Genomic DNA, 20,000 nt, shown 5'->3' on the forward strand with positions numbered 1-20,000 from the left:
TTGATCTTAAAATGTATTAAACACTATAAGCCAAAAATTAAAATCAGTATCACTAGTACACACGCATGCACACACACGCACGCACATATGTATGGTCATTCACAGTTTCGTTGTGTCACAGCTCTTTACTGCGGCTACACCAGAACATCACTTTAGCTCTAGATCTTATCATAGATCGAACCTTCAACCATGCAGTTAACAGTCGGCATCTCTTACCATTACGCCATGAGAAATTGCCCGTAAATATCTACAATGTCTACTACTATGAATACTGACTGTCGCTTCCACTGTACTCGGTTTGTTTATTTACAAAGAGCTTTATATTACGTTAAACAACAGCACGAAAAATCATCCAACTGTTACATAGTAGGGGAATGATATCTATGGAAAAAGAATGTAGATGATTCATACTTTTTCCTCATCCGGAGTTCTTCTGTCTTAAGTGCTGGGCTCTGTGATGAACATGCAACAACCAACACCATAACCAATTATAGACACATGAACTTTCTTATTTTGTGCAACCACAGAACAACACGGTAGATTTTTAGTCGCCTGCAAGCGACTCTGTCGGTCGGTCCGTAACACTTTTGTGCTTCGCCTTTTTGGTTAAGATCAAAGGTCTGTTGTTAATAGATGCTGTTCTTAGCTTTTTAAGCTTTTCTTTGCCTTTTGGCCAAGATAAAAGTGTAGTATCTAGTCAGGCAGATACTGCAAGCAAAGATCATATGTGGGGGCGACCCCACATATAATACCTTGGTCAATGTAGGGGAAACCCTTTATACCAATTGTCATTATCCAGCTCCCCTACTCCCCGGGGAGTTGGCCCCCATTTCCCCTTCACTCCTCACATTAAAAATCGGCCTTGTGCCTGATTTGCTCGGTGGGGGAACAAATAAATACAGCTTTTCTTGGCCTTTTGGCTAAGATCAAAGTGTACTATCTGTTCCAGCAGATACTGCAAGCAAAGACCATATGTGGAGCAATCCTACATATAAGACCTTGGTCAATGTAGGGGCAACCCTTCATACCAATTGTCACTATCCAGCTCCACTACTCCCTGGGAAGTTGGTCCCCATTTCCCCTTCACTCCTAACATTAAAAATCGGCCTTGTGCCTAATTTGCTCGGTGGGGGAGCAGATAAATACCCCTTCAAGATCAAAGTGTAGTATCTGTTCTTACTACATGCTGTACTTATGTTTGTAACTTTGTGATATAAAGTGGGGGATCACTTTTCTGTATTAATTTAATGTAAAATGATCACCTACTTTACAACCAGTCAGTCTCAAAGCCATTCAAGTCATTCTCCAGATCATTCAAGTTGTTTTTGAAGGATTCCAGTTATTTTTTAAGCATTCAAGTCATTCTTAAGGTCATTCAATTCATCCTTAAGTTCATTAAAGTCATTCTAAGTCATTTACTTTTTATTTATTTAAGTCATTTCAGCCCATTTTTCGGCCATTTTAGTTTATCTTTAAGAATTTCATGTCAATCCTACATTCACGCATTCATTCATTACACGAGAGCACGCGACTAATGGCTATCGGCCTTGTTAAAATATAAATTTATTTCAACTGTGTTAATGATATTCACAAGGAGTCTGCATTACGTGTCTACATGTGCGTTCCTTCCAGCCCGCTTCCCGGCTTTGAAGCACGTCTGTTCACTTTCGTGACCAAACTCAAACTCTTCCATCTAATCTTCCAGACCTCCTGACCTGTCAGTTCCGTTACGTCATCATCAAAAACACATGTCTCCTTACATGTAACCTCTGTCACGTACGCAACTGTTGGAGGTCATTTTGTTTATTTTTAACTAAGCTAATTTATGTAAACATCTTCAGCTAGAACCCATTTTTACGTTCCAGACCAATTTATTCTCTAAACAATAAACAACTCCCAATATAAACTATTTTAACAATATCTCTCGATATATATATATATATATATATATATATATATATATATATATATATATATATATATATAAATAGATAGATAGATAGATAGATTGATAATGATTAATTTAACTTTTAACCCTGTTATAATCTAACACAGTGACAACGTTCGACCCGAGAAGGGAGTGAGGTTACACGTTAGAGACGTTTACAGATTTGTACGGATAAAATACAATCCGAAACTAATTAACGGATCATAATTAATTCTGAAATGCAGCCTCTTAACGTAAGGGGGTTAAAATGTGGATTATACTTGATTTAATTTAGTTTACATGGCAAAAGCGTTAATAGAAGACGAAACATTTTCGCAAAGAATTCAGTTGCCTCACATTTTTGTAAAACTTTAACAATTTCTATTAGACATAGCTTAGCAAATATTCCCAATTTTAGTTTTGTTTCTCGGGCACTTTAAAAGAGTTTTATAGGGTACAATATGACCACAATCCCCTCCATTTTGAAGATAAAAATATTTCAGATTTCTATTAAATTTGATTCATAGTCATTTGACACAAATTACGGATTACTCTTTAAATTTATTCTTGATATAGAGACTAAAAACCATGTCATGAAGTGTAATCATTATTACGCAATAACCATTAATAACGTAGAACTGATTATTAAAAGGAATTTTCTCCAATATAATCTCTATATAAATAAAATGAACTCATTTTTTCCCGTCGGATTTTGACCTTAATAGGATTAAAAATCAAGATATTTCATGCAAATATAATATGCACAAACGGCAGAACAATATCTGAGGTGTGTTATAGGCTTATTATTTCTCAAATTCCTCGATAATCTTAGATTTCTATACTTTTTCTGCTGAGAAATCACGGCCAAAATCGGTTAAAATCAATGGAAGTGGTAAGATATTTTCTCTCTAATAAATTCCTCCTCCCCCTGCCACCACTTAACACCGTTTGGGGATCGTTCACAAGGAACAGTTGAGAAGAGAACACCGGTTTGGCTTCGTAGTTCTTTCATTTGAAGTTATTTAAAATCACTAAACTAAGCTGCAGTGCTCTGTGACGTAGTGGTTTGCGTGCTGGACAATTCACATTATATTTTCACGTTCGCGCCGACCTATCGTAGTCGTTTTTTTTTCCTAAACAACTGGAATGGACTGTTCTTGGTGGCCGAACTGTTAACGTTGCAGATGTTTTTTTTTTCACACTTTATTTTCCTACATTTACTCATGACTCCGGGTTTGATCCTTCCTACTTACCTACCATAACATTTTTTAAAACTCCCCCCCGTCCCGGAAACAAACACTCGGGCAACGCCAGGTACCCCCGCTAGTATGTAAATAAAGTAACTTTTATAATGCAGATTTCCACTGAACCAATTGTATATATTAGAAATCTTGCTAGGATAAAGTGTATAGAAGTCAGTTGTCATTATGAAAATTATATTGTGAAACAGTGTACCTTTTAGATATATTAATCAAATTACAAACAAACAGACAGGAATACGACTTACATTACAATAGATAATAAAAGTGATTAACTTGCCAAATATCTGTGCAATTAGTTAAAGAATACTTTGACAATGCTTGATACAGCCGGGAAAATTCAATATTAAAAAATATTTGCATTAATTAGATTATTCACGCAGGAAAAAACCCGACGGAATAAAAAACAAAAAAAAAAAAACAAACAAAAAACAGCTGAATAAAAAAAATACGTATTATATACGTTTGAAGCCAAAACTACGCATTATTACAAAATAAACATACATTTATTTTGTTTGAAATTTATATTGAAATTTATAAATAGATTTCGAAGATACACTTCATCTTCAGTATGTCTTAATTTTTTTTGCCATGTTATTGTTGGAGCAGAGAATCAGCACGTAGAAGTCCGTTTGTTGTTTTACAGTAGTTTTCTTTTTGAAATCTCGGAACGCTGCGTTGGTCACGCGGGATTCACGTTAAGATTTTTGTTCCTTAGAAGCGCTAGTTGAGTTTGAAAATTTTTATTTCATTTAAACTCAACCAGCGCTGCTAAGGAACAACAATCTTAACAAAAAAACAACAACTGTTTCATTTAATTGTAATACGTTTATCTTAAAAGGTATTCTGAATATACTCGTTGACCATAAATATATTTCTATTTAAGTAGAATGGCTAACTTATAAAATATTTTTTTTTAAATCTCGCATTTACTATTTATACATTTTTTAAACGATAGATCAATTCTTGTATCAGTTTATGCAACTAGATCATTGGGTTGAGCACTGTCATAAATGATTTGCTTAGCGAAACGCGAAACTTTGTAAATAAACAAATAAATGGAGCTCTGTAAAAGCGCCGGTCAAATGTTTATATAAATAGACATTTTATGATATCGTTTGCGGGCACCGATACCATGGGCCAGAGGATAGAATTATCGACTATCAACTTGATGATTGTAGGTTCAATCACTAGATCGGGATGTGCACCGAAAGAGTGTGTATGTGAATGACACACACACACACACACATATATATATATATATATATATATATATATATATATATTACTAGCAGGCCGCCCGGAATTACCCAGGCGTAAAATACGCCTAAATATATTATTATGATTAATGCAGATTTCGTATTTATTATTATATTATATTGCACTGAATATATAATAATGATTTAAAATGTTTAAAAAAAAAAATAACTCCTGCGCCACCACCGAGAATCGAAATCAAAACGTTTAGCTGACGATTTAATTTTTCCTTTGACGTTAATGCCTGAACTATGAAGACATATTTGCTGCAAAGCTAAAAATTAAAACATGAACCCATAGCTATTACATTACGCATACATATTCGTAATGCCGTCGTTCTACCTTCACCTGGCAATTCCATTTTTATAATGTCCACACTTTTTCACCGATTTTTCCAGGCTAAAACTCATATATTAAGTTTCATGTTTGTAGACCAAAATCTGCCAGAGGAGTTTGGTAGGCAAAATATTTTAAACAAATATATATAGTCATACATGAATATATATAGAAAGAGATTTGTGTTTACTATAACCTTTTTACGCAAATATTACAACCGTATCAATCATGTATTACGTTGGTGTAAAAATGTCGTTTTTTGACGTTCAACTAATATATATATATATATATATATATATATATATATTATTTTTGCACCAACCTACTAGAATATCTGCATGGATATAATTACACGTAATAGTTAGCTAAAGATGATCATCTCATCAGAAAACCGAAAAAAAAAAAAACTAATAGGGAATTAATTAAAATGAATGTTTAAAAGAATATGTAAATTAGCTAGGTCTTTTGCACATGAATGCAATTCCACGACCCATATAACAAAGTTGTATTTTCTTTTTAAATAGATAGAAAGAGAAGGTTTTTAATACGAATATCAATATAAAAAACACGAATTTATAGGAGTATAGATAGATAGATATATAAAACCGTCTACGCAAATTAAGCTTTCTTCCTATGTTACTACAGCTCTACAGGTTAGTGAAATCGACGAAATATTAAATTATCCCGACCAAATTAGATACAGTGCAACAGAAAATTAACTTATTTCTAAGGTGTAGCTTAGTTATTCTATTTCATTTTAAATACTATCTGAGAAATCTTATATATATATGTTTGTGTCTCTATCCTTCTGTGTTGTAACAACAGCATATACTTCCTCGTTGGTACAGCCGTGACGTCACCCACGTGATCTAGAACGTTGTCCACGTCTTTCATGAAATCTTGAACGTTATCTCGTCTTCCTCGAGGTCTCGAACGTTATCTCCGTCCCTCTTCCTCTTATTTATAGTACTTTTACCCACCGGTGATCTTACTTAGCATGCATTTACATACGTGTCAGTATGTTATGTGTTTGCGTCAATATTTAACCGATAAAGTCTTAAACTACTGGCCGCATAACGCTGTAATTAACAGAATGTAGCAATCATACTATGGTTTATAACGAGCAAAACCTTTGTTTGGATGACTGACTAACCTTTACAGACATATATCAACAAACTGAAATGCAAAATGTTCATTCAATTTGCAGACATATTACTATTTTTTTCTGCGCATGACCAAATTCAATTATTTCTTCTAGTTGTTTTTTCTCACCTATTTCTTGATAGCTGCATCAGTAGGGAACGTCGCTGGAGCGCTAAATGTGTCGATTTCGATTTTAGCTGATAGCACCCACGTTATTTAAAAAAAAATTTGAAATCACAACTATATATCAGGTTTAATATAATATTCAACAGAAAATTGGTTTTGCAATAATGAATACGAAACCTGCACGAAGGAAAATGAATTTCAGCGTAATTTACAACCTGGCACGCCACCAATTAATATATATATATATATATATATATATATATATATATATATATATATATATATATATATATATATAGTCAGTAGAGTTTAGTTTCCTAGAAGTACATCCAATGAAACAACATGTGTCTACTAAAGAGTGCTCAATGAGTGAACAGAGCAGGTATATGAAATTTATTTATGCTATCAATGTTTGTATAAATAAATTTCATATATATATATATATATATATATATATACATATATATATATATATGTGTGTGTGTGTGTGTGTGTGTGTGTAAATATATATTTGTCTCTTTTGTTTTATTTTACTTCAGTCGAAGTTCTCAGAAACCAAGGGGCCCACAACCTGGGGCTAACACTTGAAGTCTATATGAGATACATAGATATTCGAATGTTCCATTAAAGTTATTTATCTCTCAAGCACTGAGTTAGTAAAGAAATTGAGAAGATAATTTCCTCTCCCCAATTAACCATTTTTATACGTTGTAGTATATCTTTCATGTTGGTCTCTTGGTCCTACTGGATTCCAGGACAAGAATTTATCTAGTCTGGTGGAGTATCCAGCTTCGTGCTATTACTTGAGGTAATATCCGTTGGAGAAGGTGCACCATTCCTCGGAAAAGCTGTGGGGTAGCCATAGTGAAGAGATCTTATTTGGGCTGCGAATACAAAATGTGATTTTGAATATTTGGTCAGGGTTTACTTCTATGGAAAAAGTATCCTCATGCCAGATTGTTCTGGCAAACCCCTGTACAGAGAGACCTTAGACACTCGAGGATAGTGTCTAGTAGGCATTCAAGTTTATATATATGCACGCGCGTGTGTTTCAAAGTACAAGATTGATAATATTTTTATGCTGTCTTCCTTCCGGATAGCATTGAACTCTTCTTATTATTTAAAAGAAAAGGTAGTGGATATGTCTCTCAACGTGAAGCTCAAGTCATGAACACTTGGCAGTGGGACTGACGTATAACCACTCTCTGTATTTGCTGTCTGTTTTTCTTTATAAAATATATCCTTTTTAGTAAATACCGAGTATTTGTCTTTCAGACCCTTACCGGTCCACAACATAATAAATGATTTTAAATAAAAGCAGAAATTTAGTTTCGGAAGCTGTTTTATCACCGCACGCACATGATTGCATACTGTAGAGAACTTGAATGCCTAGTCGACACTTCTCTCTGTACAAGGGGTTTTCAGAAACAACAGGCATGAAATATTTTTCTCTACAAGTAAACCTGAAGAAATATTCAAAATAACATAGGTTTCGACGCCTAAATGAAATTTACTAGGTATAGCTACCCTACACTGGCTTAGACGAGGATTGGCGCACTTTATAACCTAATGTTCCCCCTAGTAATATTACTAAGCTGGATATTCCAACAGACTAGATCAATTCTTGCCCTGGAATGTAGTTGAACTGACGAAAATAATGATATACTATAGTTAATTGATCAGTAAGAAAAAGGAAAATTATTCTCCAATAAATATAATTTAGAAAAATATCCCTAAATACATATTAATATAATAAAAAAAATATTACGAAATAAACATGAAAATAATTTAAAAAATATTCCTAAATAAATATAAATAATAAAATTAATCTTAAATAAATATAAATAAGAGTATTAAGGAAAAATATTCCTAAATAAATTTAAATAATATAATTCAGGAAAAATATTCCTTAATAGATTTAAATAATATAATTCAGGAAAAATATTGCTAAATAAGTATTGATAGGACTATTTTCCTAAATTATATAAAATAAATATAAATAAGATAATTAAGGAAATTATTCCCAAATAAATTTAAATAATATAATGTAGGAAAAATATTCCTAAATAAATTTAAATAATGTAATTCAGGAAAAATATGCCTGAATAAATTTAATATAATTCAGGAAAAATATTGCTAAATACATTTAATATAATTCAGGAAAAATATGCCTGAATAAATTTAAATAATATTATTCAGGAAAAATATGCCTAAATAAATTTAAATAATATTATTCAGGAAAAATATGCCTAAATAAATTTAAATAATATAAATCAGGAAAAATATTCCTAAATAAATTTAAATAATATAATTCAGGAAAAATATGCCTAAATAAATTTAAATAACATAAATCAGGAAAAATATGCCTAAATAAATTTAAATAATATTATTCAGGAAAAATATGCCTAAATAAATTTAAATAATATTATTCAGGAAAAGAATGCCTAAATAAATTTAAATAATATTATTCAGGAAAAATATGCCTAAATAAAATTTAAATAATATTATTCAGGAAAAATATGCCTAAATAAATTTAAATAATATAAATCAGGAAAAATATGCCTAAATAAATTTAAATAATATAATTCAGGAAAAATGTGTCCAAATAAATTTAAAAAATACGGCTAAATAAATTTAAATAATATTATTCAGAAAAATATGCCTAAATAAATTTAAATAATATACATCAGACAAAATATGTCCAAATAAATTTAAATAATATACACCAGGAAAAATATGTCTAAATAAATTTAAGTAATATTAATCAGGAAAAATATGGCTAAATAAATTTAAATAATATTATTCAGAAAAATATGCCTAAATAAATTTAAATAATATACATCAGGAAAAATATGCCTAAATAAATTTTAATAATATACATCAGGAAAAATATGTCCAAATAAATTTAAATAATATTAATCAGGAAAAATATGGCTAAATAAATTTAAATAATATTATTCAGAAAAATATGCCTAAATAAATTTAAATAATATAAATCAGGAAAAATATTCCTAAATAAATTTGAATAATATTATTCAGGAAAAGAATGCCTAAATAAATTTAAATAATATTATTCAGGAAAAGAATGCCTAAATAAAATTAAATAATATCATTCAGGAAAATATTCCTAAATAAATTTAAATAATATTAATAAGGAAAAATATTCCTAAATAAATATAAATTATTTAGGAAAATTATTCTTAAATTAATATAAATAATATAATTTCGAAAATTTATTCCCAAATAAATATAAAGAATATAATTTAGGGAAAATATTCCTAATATAAGTAACATAATTAAGGGAAATTATTCCTAAATAAATATAAATAATATGATTTAGGAAAAGTATTCCTAAATAAATATAAATAATATGATTTAGGAAAATTATTCCTGAATAAATAAACATAATATAATTCGTGAAAAATATAAATAACTTCTTTAATAACTCAACGTTCAATAAAAGAGAACTGTAATTAAATAATGGACCATCTTTCTATCTCATATAGAGATAACGTGGCGCCCCTTGGTTTTTTAAGAACTTCGACTAAAGTCAAACAAAATTTGTTGTTAGACGTGATCTTCAAAACGCTCTTCAACTACTAAAACCGATCGTAGAAACAGAGAAACGTTTAGCAAAAAGTGAATTTGCTTCGTTGCTTCATTTTTTTCCGATTTGCTTTATGATTAAAATGCTAAATTTAATCAATAGTTCGATTATTGGCCATCACGCCACACAGAAAATCGTAGTAGAGATTGGAGGGAGGGGATGAGAATAAATTAAATGGACTTTTTTTTTATTTTAGTTTTATTTTCGAATCTGATTGCATTACTCAAAGTGGAAACACGTAGAGGAAAAATAAAATTAAAATTATTAAAAGAAGAAAAAAGAAAAAAAAAAGAAGAAAAACTGCAATTAAAAGGAAATGAGCAAAAAAAAAAAAAAAAATGGTGACTGGTTCTGTTATTAGTCTCCTTCCGAGCAAGAAATAGATTTAATAAAGACAAGAAATAAAAGGAAAAACAAGATGTCTTCGATGCACTACGCCCTATATAGTATAGCACACATTCTCCCCCCCCTCTATCTCTCTCTCACACACATATCGTGTGAAGTATGCGTATACATTTATATATTACTAGCAGACCGCCCGCCGTTGCCCGGTAGTAAAATATGCATAAATAATCTATTTTAATTCATAATACTTACTATGCATCATTATAAAACCAATTCTCTCTTGATTATTATTCAATATATATCAATGATTTCAAAAGTTATAAAAATATGACTAGGGTACCATCCGCTAGAATCGAAACCATAACGTATAGCACTCAAGCCTTAATCGTTTATTATCTCTCCAGTGTCGGTACCGTCGGGGCTAGGAACAGATGGATAAAAAAGTGTTTAAGCGACTTTGAGCTGGGAATGTTTCATTTTGCGCATGTGCAAAAGAAACAGCAGGCATAATGTTTTATTCGATTTACCCCGCCAAGGTTAATTGTCTTGTTTTTTTGTTTTTTTTTTACATGTTAGCAAAAATTATTGCCGGTTAAAAAACAAATCGAAAGTGTTACAGGCTAAAATACCCTCTATATATATATATATATATATATATATATATATATATATATATATATATATATATATATATAATTTCAACTTTGTAGACCAAATATTCAAAAAGGAGTTTGGTAGAGACTTGTCGCACACACACCGACAAGGTCACTTATATATATATATATATATATATATATATATATATATTTTCGTGTGCTAAACCGTTTTCATCTGAAGTTTTACGCAATTATAGAGAACGTAGAAACTATGCCTGAATAGAATTCAGCCTTATAGTGAAGTAGAATCAATAATGAAATAGGAAAGCATAGAACATGAATAATTAACGCTTATTTTTCAAATATGTAAATTAATAAACACTCATGTAGTCGTTCGCATATCCATGACTGAGTATATTTCAAAATTTGTTTTGTAGCTTTTTATTTTTCAAAATTTGTTTTGTAGGCTTTTAATATCAATGTCAGAACGTGAAAATCTCAACTTTATAGATATGTAGATGAATATATAATATACTAAAGCAGTTCTTCTATTTACACTAACACGCACACACACACACACACACACACACCCACACACACACACACACACACATATATATATATACACTAGCGACGCTACCCGGGATTGAATAAAGATCACCGAATGTTCTTCGCCATACAGTTATTGTTATCAAAATCGATGAAATTGCTCATTTTAGGATCTAATCGATTGATTGCCTGCTCTAGTTAGGGACCCATTGCGGTGCACGGGGTAGCGGGGGTGGATATTTCACATGTCGTCCCGCAGTGACTTAGTTCACAATACATTGTAGTCTAAAGCTACTGTTGATTTTATAAAATTATTTTATATAATTGCTTTAATTAAAGTTTAAAATTCGAAAATAATACATCCTGGTTCAATTGTGCCCTCAACAGAAATATTCATTTCGAACGCGCCTCTGTCTTATAAAAGAACCTACTTTTGATTTCATACGCTGGGCCCTTTTGTTTGTTCGGTGATAAAACTTCTCAAATGAACACGTGATGTTAGGCTTTATAAAGGTGTTCACTTTGTTCAATATCGAACTATTTCTTCTCCAATGAAATTTTTCGACTAACGATTTTCGATACTTATCAGAGGCATTCCGATACGTAGTTGGTAATAATTCGGGCTATTACAACAACATATTCTTTTCATTATTTTGACTCTCGTGTATATATCCGACACAGTTAGACACGGTAAATCAACCGAGAACCACATCAGTCTATAAGATGTTAATGGATACACACTCGAGAATCAAAATAATGAAAAAAATTGTCTTAGCCTTAATAATAATATACCTATAACTATGCCTATTTCAGCCAGCTCCTATAACCTTCCGATCTTCATGATTGTCATCAAGAGTAGGTTGTTCTAGAAGTTTTTTTCTCGTTTTATGTCTTATGTGGTTTCTATAATTTATAGATTAGAAAGCGCTAGAAAGACTGCCGAAAGAAGAACACTCGGAGGTATATTATATCAACGGAAACGAGAAAGCTTGCTCGCCTCATCGAAAACATTTGGTATTGATCATCATCGTTGTATATCACATTGTTATATTGTTAGTCGACCGAAAAACATCAGGTAGTTAATCATGGGCGATTGTGAATGTTTGTGAATAGAAAGAAATGTTTGGATGACAAAAATAATGTCACGGAAACAAAGTAGTTATTTCAGAGAGATTAAACATTTATGTTAGAAATTTAAATAATAACTTTGGAGTTTTTACCATAAACAAAAAATTCGGATAGTAGATTTGGTTGGTTGCCTGTTTTTGTTTTACGGCATATCAACCCTTTTCGGGTTATTTAATGCCGAATCCAAAGATTTTGAAGGAATTTTTTTTTAATAGAATATATTTGTTGTTTTCACGTCGGTTTCTATTTACCCCATAGTTGGGACCCTAACAGGTACTACCACTCCGGGTCAGAGTGGACCTGGGAGCAATGGTAATTAAAGGGTGGCTCCACACTCCCCAAAGCCCACAAGCTGGGGCCTCACCACTGGATATAGTTTAAGGTCATATCCAGGACCCCCATTGAGGGACTTTTACCCTCTGCAGGGGGGCAGTCGGCGTATTCTAATGCCCCACCGTCAGGGCCGTCGGGTAGTAGAAGAAAACAAAAACAAAGATGACTTAGTGGTGACATCGGATAACGAACGGAGAGGGAAGATTGTGATATGCACACGTAGTCAGTTAGAGATGTTGAGTTGAACAGACGAGAAGGAGTTAGCTAAAGACCGGGGGCGGGGGGAAGTGGACGGTATTATTGATCTCTGTTCGCCTTGGAATAGAGAGGATGTAGAAATAAGTAAATGCGTGTAACTCAAAAGACGGGGAGCATCATAAAATAAAAGTTGCACGAAAATTTAACCCGAAGTCGATTGTTGTAACTTACCTTACGTTACTTCCGTTATTGTCGTTACTTACGAACAAATCTTCATATCAGTTTTTACAAACTCGTCAATCAAGACAAAATGGTAGACGAAGGTATGTCTCCTCTTTTGGTCTGACTAACTCCCCAGAAAGATGTTATCCGTCCATTCATAAAAAAAAAACTGCCCTTGTACTTTATTTTTCAGGTTTTGAAATGTTTATTGGACTTTATTTGCACTTACAAATATATGTGAACACACACACACTATACGATCATATATATATATATATATATATATATATATATATATATTTGTAGTCATCGACATACAGTCCTGTTTCGTTGTATCACAACTCATCAGTGCCGCTAGACTAGCATCGCTCCCTAACCAAGGATTGAACCTAGAACCGTCGTGTTGACAGTCGGCAGTTCTCCCACTCGACCATGAAGGCGACGCCCGTAAATAACTCGTCGGAATGTCTATTTAAATGGACACCCGCCAACACTTGTTTGGCTGTGGAATTTATTATATATATATATATATATATATATATATATATATATATATATATATATATATATATATATATAAGTCTTGGACTTCCGGTTCGTTGACTGTCATGGCTCTTGTGGGCTGCGACGTTTGCGACGTTGTTTGACTGTGGAATTTATTTTATATATATATATATATATATATATATATATATATATATATATATATATATATATACATAACTTCATTATATGTACAAAACAGCTAGACACGCACATATAAATATATACCTGTTATATAGATAACTGTGTATTACGGACACACATATCTCCTCTGTGCAACAGCATTATATAGTGTCATCTCTCCGCCCGGGCAATGCCGGGCACGCTTGAGAGTATATAGATACATAAAAAGGTGAAGCGACTTACCTTTTACCGTAAGATTTGCTTTCGACATCTTAATGTCCATATCTAACACCACCATGCAGGTGTAGACGCCAGCGTCGTCAAACGTGGCTGATTTTATTGTAATGTTCGTCATCAGGTCATTCGTCTTGTATTTTTCTGTGTTCGTCAAGTTGAGAATGTAGTCGTCATGTTTCCATCTGATTTCGACTCGTTTGTTTTTCTGTACGTTGGGTAGGCACGCAAATTCGGCATCCTCGCCGACGCTGACCACCCGGTTCTCCATATCACTGTCGAGATTGACATACGCTGCAAAAGAGAGAGAGAGAGAAAAAAAAAGAATGAAACCATTAAAATAAATACACGGTAACTGAATCGAATACTTAAATAGCAAAACAATTAAAATATGTATGTAAAAAATTTAAGTTTGATTTAAGAAATAACTCATTTTATTGAATACGGACATAGTTAATTATCGAAAGTAAAGATTTAATTGCAAACACAGGTTGTGGGGAGTGCAATTGAAAATAGATAACTAAATTGAATATTAAAATATATATACTATTGAAATGTCATGGTTTTGGAATTTGTTCATATGCAAACATGTAATTTATAGACAGAAAGGAATAGGCAGAATACTCAATACTAAAACAGTAATTTTTACGCTATCATTACCCGCGTTCGAATCTCGCATCAGTTTCACTGACTTATTTTTATTTTTTTTTTTAAATTGAATACATGTGTTATAAATTTCAAGAAAATAATATTAGATGATGCGAAAATCTACATAATAATTTTTTAATTAAATGACACTTTTTATGAATAAATAAAAAATACGGAAGATATGACGTTCCTTGCTCTTTTGGTTAAATTTGCTTTTCGCTATTCGGGTGATTTAATACCGAATCCGGTCATTTTAGTTGAAGGTTTTGTGTTTCAAGTACTTTATATCTTGAAATATTTATTCATAGCGTTTAGTTACGGCATAATCACGTTGCGCTGGAGCACCGAAGTTAAGCAACATTGAACTTGGTCAGTACTAAATGGGTGACCATTTGGGGCTTCCAGGTGCTGTATGTGCTCCCCGCTTATCTCGGCATTGTTTCCAGTCATTCTGGACTTATCTTTGCCACTGGACTCAAACAGTGCCGATTCAGGAGATGTGTGGTTGGAGATTGCGCAACCCTTGCCTTAAAATTACACGCGCAGCTGCCCATACAAGGGGGTATCCTTTGTCTTTCGAGACTGAACGGAGGCACACTTAAGTGTTTAGTTTGTTTTGCAAAACGAAAGGCAAAAAGAAAAAAAAAACAACAACAAAAAGACCCCTCCCCCCCCCAATAATATCAATGTGTTGTGCATTTCAGGTACATAACAAAAATCTTTAAACAGCCTGGTTTGATAGCACCAGTTGATTATGTTACTAATTTTTATTTTAATTATCATTCTTACGTCTTTTATTATTATTATATAAAATGCACGCGCGCGCACACATATGGTTTTTAGTTTTGGATGTGTGTGTGTGTGTGTATGTGTGTATTTATTTATTCCAGGTCAAAATATTCAAAAGTAAGTAGTGCTCAATTAAAAAGAGCTCGGTATTTTATTTAATTTAGGCAAACACAATTACAATCAATTTACTATTTCAGTCTGAAAAGACATCATCAGGCGACAAGTGACCTCTGCTCTTATTCAAGGCCAGTCATTTAATAAAAATGGAAACCCAATAAAAATGGAGACCGAATAAAAAAGTATAGAGAAGAAATAGAAAAACGAGATAGGAAGAAAGGAAAAAAAGTACTGGAAACCTATCCTTAAAATAAAGCGGCCAGACATGCGTGTTTTTTTTTTTATACAGGAGACACTAGTCAAATCAATTATAATGAAAGTGTCATATATATATATATATATATATATATATATATATATATATATATATATAGTCATCCACATACAGTACTGTTTCGCTGTTTCACAGCTCATCAGTGCGGCTACACAAGCAACTAACTCAAACCAGGATTAAGACCCGACCACCCAAACGACAGTCGGAGCTTCTAATCGTTGCCTATTTGGCTGCTGCTATGCGGGCCTTGAATTAACAATGTTTTGACATTGTCCAAATACCTAAGATCTATTTGGTTACACAAGGAGCATGGCTTAATATGCTAATGGTAATTGGTATATCACTTCCAAATATGCTCAACCCAAAATAGGGAGCATTATAGTCATCCACATGCACTACTGTTCGCTGTTTCACAGCTCATCAGTGCGACTAGACAAGCAACTACTCCAAGCCAGGATCGAAACCCGACCGTCCAAACAACAGTCGAGAAGGAGGTATTGGATAATAAAGTAAGTGAGCGTTGTTTAAAACAACTATAACCTTATCATGTCTTCAAAGCGATCTCCTCTTCCTTACAAATATCTGCCTTCTTGTCGTATATGTTGGTTCTTTTTGTGTAGCCATTATCGAATTATTATGGAAATTCCATCAGAGAAACCCGCCAAATCCTCAGCGGATGCTCACTACTTTGCAAAACGCCAAACATTTCCTCGGCGACACAGTGTCTCTCTTGATTTAAGCATTTTTTTTTGTATATTTAACACAACATATGGGTCGGTTGGCATTGACATCATCGAGAGCAGATAGAGCAACCAAACATGCTTTTGGAAAATTCATTACTCTGAAGAGAGAAAGGGTAATAGAACACTCTAACGATGGAACTTTTTACGTGAGAGTTGAGAATCTGGTCTTTACTGAGGAAATAAGATATTTTCGTTTTAGAAGAATACGAAGAGTTTGGTTCACATGACAGTCGTAGTTTATGGACATTGATATTTTTGTACTTAAATATCACACTTTTAAATACCACATGCATGATATAAATGTCATATATAAATGTAACAGTTTATGTATCTATTTTCATTATTTACTTCAATAATACGTAAGTAAAGCTAAGCAATATTCTGACTAATCCTCACGAGGATAGAACGCAGAAAATTCTGTGTAGCTTAATTTGATAGAACGCAGAAAATTCTGTGTAGCTTAATTTGATAGAACGCAGAAAATTCTGTGTAGCTTAATTTGATAGAACGCAGAAAATTCTGTGTAGCTTAATTTGATAGAACGTAGAAAATTCTGTGTAGCTTAATTTGATAGAACGTAGAAAATTCTGTGTAGCTTAATTTGATAGAACGCAGAAAATTCTGTGTAGCTTAATTTGATAGAACGTAGAAAATTCTGTGTAGCTTAATTTGATAGAACGTAGAAAATTCTGTGTAGCTTAATTTGATAGAACGTAGAAAATTCTGTGTAGCTTAATTTGATAGAACGTAGAAAATTCTGTGTAGCTTAATTTGATAGAACGTAGAAAATTCTGTGTAGCTTAATTGCTATATATAAACATTACCATATATTATATATGTAACTAACGGGATAACTCGGCGTTGCCCAGGTGTGGTGAGGTGTGGGTGTGTGAGTGGGAGGAGTAAATCAAAACAAAATGGAAATTAAAGGATAAGCGAACGTAATAACCCTGCTTAAATATTATAATTAAAAAAAACAGCGAACGTGATGCAAAATAAAGGACAAGCAAACGAAAAAAAAAAGGCATAAATAACCCTGTTGAATTGTTTAAACTTCTTAAAAATGTCGGAAAACAAAACAAAAAAAAAGCGGACGTGATGGAAAATAAAAAAAACGAACATAAAAATGGCATAAATAACCTCTGTTTCAATATTAAAACTTTAAAAATCGAAAAAAAAATTATATATCTAGGCTCGAACATGCACTCTTAAGATAACGACGCTGCCACTAGAACGACTGGTCCATGATCGCATGACGTGAAGTTAAGTCGTTTTTTTTTTTAAATATATAAACTAATTCCAGAAAGAACGTTTTTTGCGCATGCGTGTTTGGCTAAATTGTCATGAACGAACGATTTTTTCCTATCCCACCCTGTAGAAAAGTGCCCAGTTGAGGGTGAAGGAATTACCGTTTTTAGACAATTTTTCTATATTTGTCGTCCGAAGGGTCGACCTTAAAAACGATACCGATTTTGCAAAACTCCGTCGCCACTGTCGAAAGTTTAGACAGACATACATACATTTAAACAGATTTTTGCCCTTTATATTATAGATTATCTTTGCAAAGACTGATAGTTGTATAAGTAAAATACTAGTGTCTGTAGATATAAAATAAGTGTTATATATATATATATATATATATATGTGTGTGTGTTTAATAAGTCTGTTAGTAATGTAGGATACCGATATTTTGACGTGATGTATGGACAAAAACAGACAGATGAAACTCGCGTTTGATTTATAGATCTTCCTATACCTATTTATTTTCCAAAATCTTTCACATATAAATCGATAAATGTGGACAAACTGTTAAATATAACCGTGATGGTTAAATGTCTTTGATAATTTCGATAGATACCCCTCTTTTACAAAGCTTAAACAAACTAAAAGTATGCTATAAAAACGAAACAAGAAATATATAACTAGCTAACCGAAACATGCTCATGAATTTGTAGCAACATAATACTGCTTATGTAAAACCAAATAGAAAGTATATATTATGTTGCTACACATTCATGATCATGTTTCGGTCAGGTAGTTGCAAGTCACTAGAGACCTTTTCAGGCAATACAGGTTATACGAAAGCAAAGTGTGCAATTAAAATATCAGGTCTTCAGCGTCATAGGGAATTAATACCAGAAGGTTCCGTCAAATCTTGTTAAAAATAGGAATAAGGAATAAAATTTAGTTGAATGTAAAGAAGGCAAAATAGGGGTATGGATTATGGTTTGTGTCGAAATATAGGAATAAAGAGGAAACGATAGGGGGTGGTTAAGAAACCAGGATAAAGATAATAAAAATATTTAAAGATTAGTAAAGAAAAATATGTATGTGTGTGTGATAGCCGCCAATATTTTAAACGTTAAGTCGATTGCTTTGAAACATCATATTCGCCATCTGTAATATAAATCTCACTTGTCTGTTTAAATATATGCATATATTTATGTATGTTTGCCTTAAACTTTCGACATAGGCGACGGATTTCAGGAGATCGGTATTGTTTTTAAGTCGACCCTTCGGACGACAAATATCGAAAAATTGGCTAAAAACATTAATTCCTTCACCCTCAATTTGGAACTTTTCTACAGGAAGGGGGTCGTTTTTTTCGCCGATATTTTCGAAATTCATCCCCACTTTTCAATTGACTAGCCTTAATTTAAACCTTCGCCACTTCCTGTTTGGCGGTAGACGCAATGGCAAAGACGTCACTTTATTTTGTTCATGTTCTTTTCCTCCTTTGCGGTACGGGTTCGAGCGTGACTGCCTACTACCACTTTTTTCCCCCAACGCACACCTCCAAGGACCCGGGAAACGCCGGGCACCCAGGCTAGTTTACAATAAAATTGCTTTTCTCATTTTCAAACTTAGAATATATAATCGTCTTATTTAGATTCTTCGGACTATTGTTCTCATCTTAAGTGTCATTTTCCACAACGTTTCCGTCGATGTAACCTCCACCTTCTTAATGTATATCTTGTCGAACTCGGAAATGTTTCTATCGAAGTTGGGAATGTGAGCGGAATTTCGACCGAAACCTTTTATCTACTTCATGAGGAGTGGCATGCTCTTTTTCCGTAAGCCATGACTGGATAGAGGTTTTAAGTAATTTGTAATTTGTATTTTTCCATCAACCAAACCGAGAATTGAACCTTCAATCTTCACAAGAATATTACTTTTACAATTGAATTTTTCCAGGTACTCGAACCGTTATGACAAGAATCGTTGTGGATGTAAAATAAAGGGTTCCGTTCAAAATTCCTTCCAGATTCCTGAGTTTGAAAGAAAAATCCCCAAGTTCGATACCTGATGAATGTCGGAGGTTACATAAACCGAAACGTTGTGAAAATGACACTCAAGATGAGAAAAGTAGTCCGAAGAATTCAAATACTACGAATATTCAATCCTCATCTAAAAAATTCAGAGAGGTAGAATATATTGTTTGCATAATTATAATTTACGTGAAATCACGCTGAGCTAACACAAAAGAGTGATTTTCTGAATTC

The 20,000-nt window shown here is 32.6% G+C and overlaps 1 protein-coding gene and 1 pseudogene across 3 annotated transcripts in view; one reads left to right on the top strand and one right to left on the bottom strand.

The window, feature by feature from the left end:
* LOC145293293 (neuroglian-like) overlaps positions 1–20,000 on the bottom strand; it is a 1,600,306-nt gene that overhangs the window by 460,781 nt on the left and 1,119,525 nt on the right. For all 3 annotated transcript variants that reach the window (XM_080139928.1, XM_080139907.1, XM_080139918.1), the window contains exon 4: positions 13,936–14,220. In XM_080139928.1, coding sequence (XP_079996054.1) covers positions 13,936–14,220 — 285 coding nt within the window. The remainder of the gene's footprint in view (positions 1–13,935; positions 14,221–20,000) is intronic.
* On the top strand, positions 901–1,024 carry LOC145242987 (U2 spliceosomal RNA; annotated as a pseudogene).

This window comes from Euprymna scolopes, chromosome 2, assembly GCF_053919585.1.
Source record: "Euprymna scolopes isolate OS-2025 chromosome 2, ASM5391958v1, whole genome shotgun sequence".
In the NCBI taxonomy this organism is placed as follows: Eukaryota; Metazoa; Mollusca; class Cephalopoda; order Sepiida; family Sepiolidae; genus Euprymna; species Euprymna scolopes.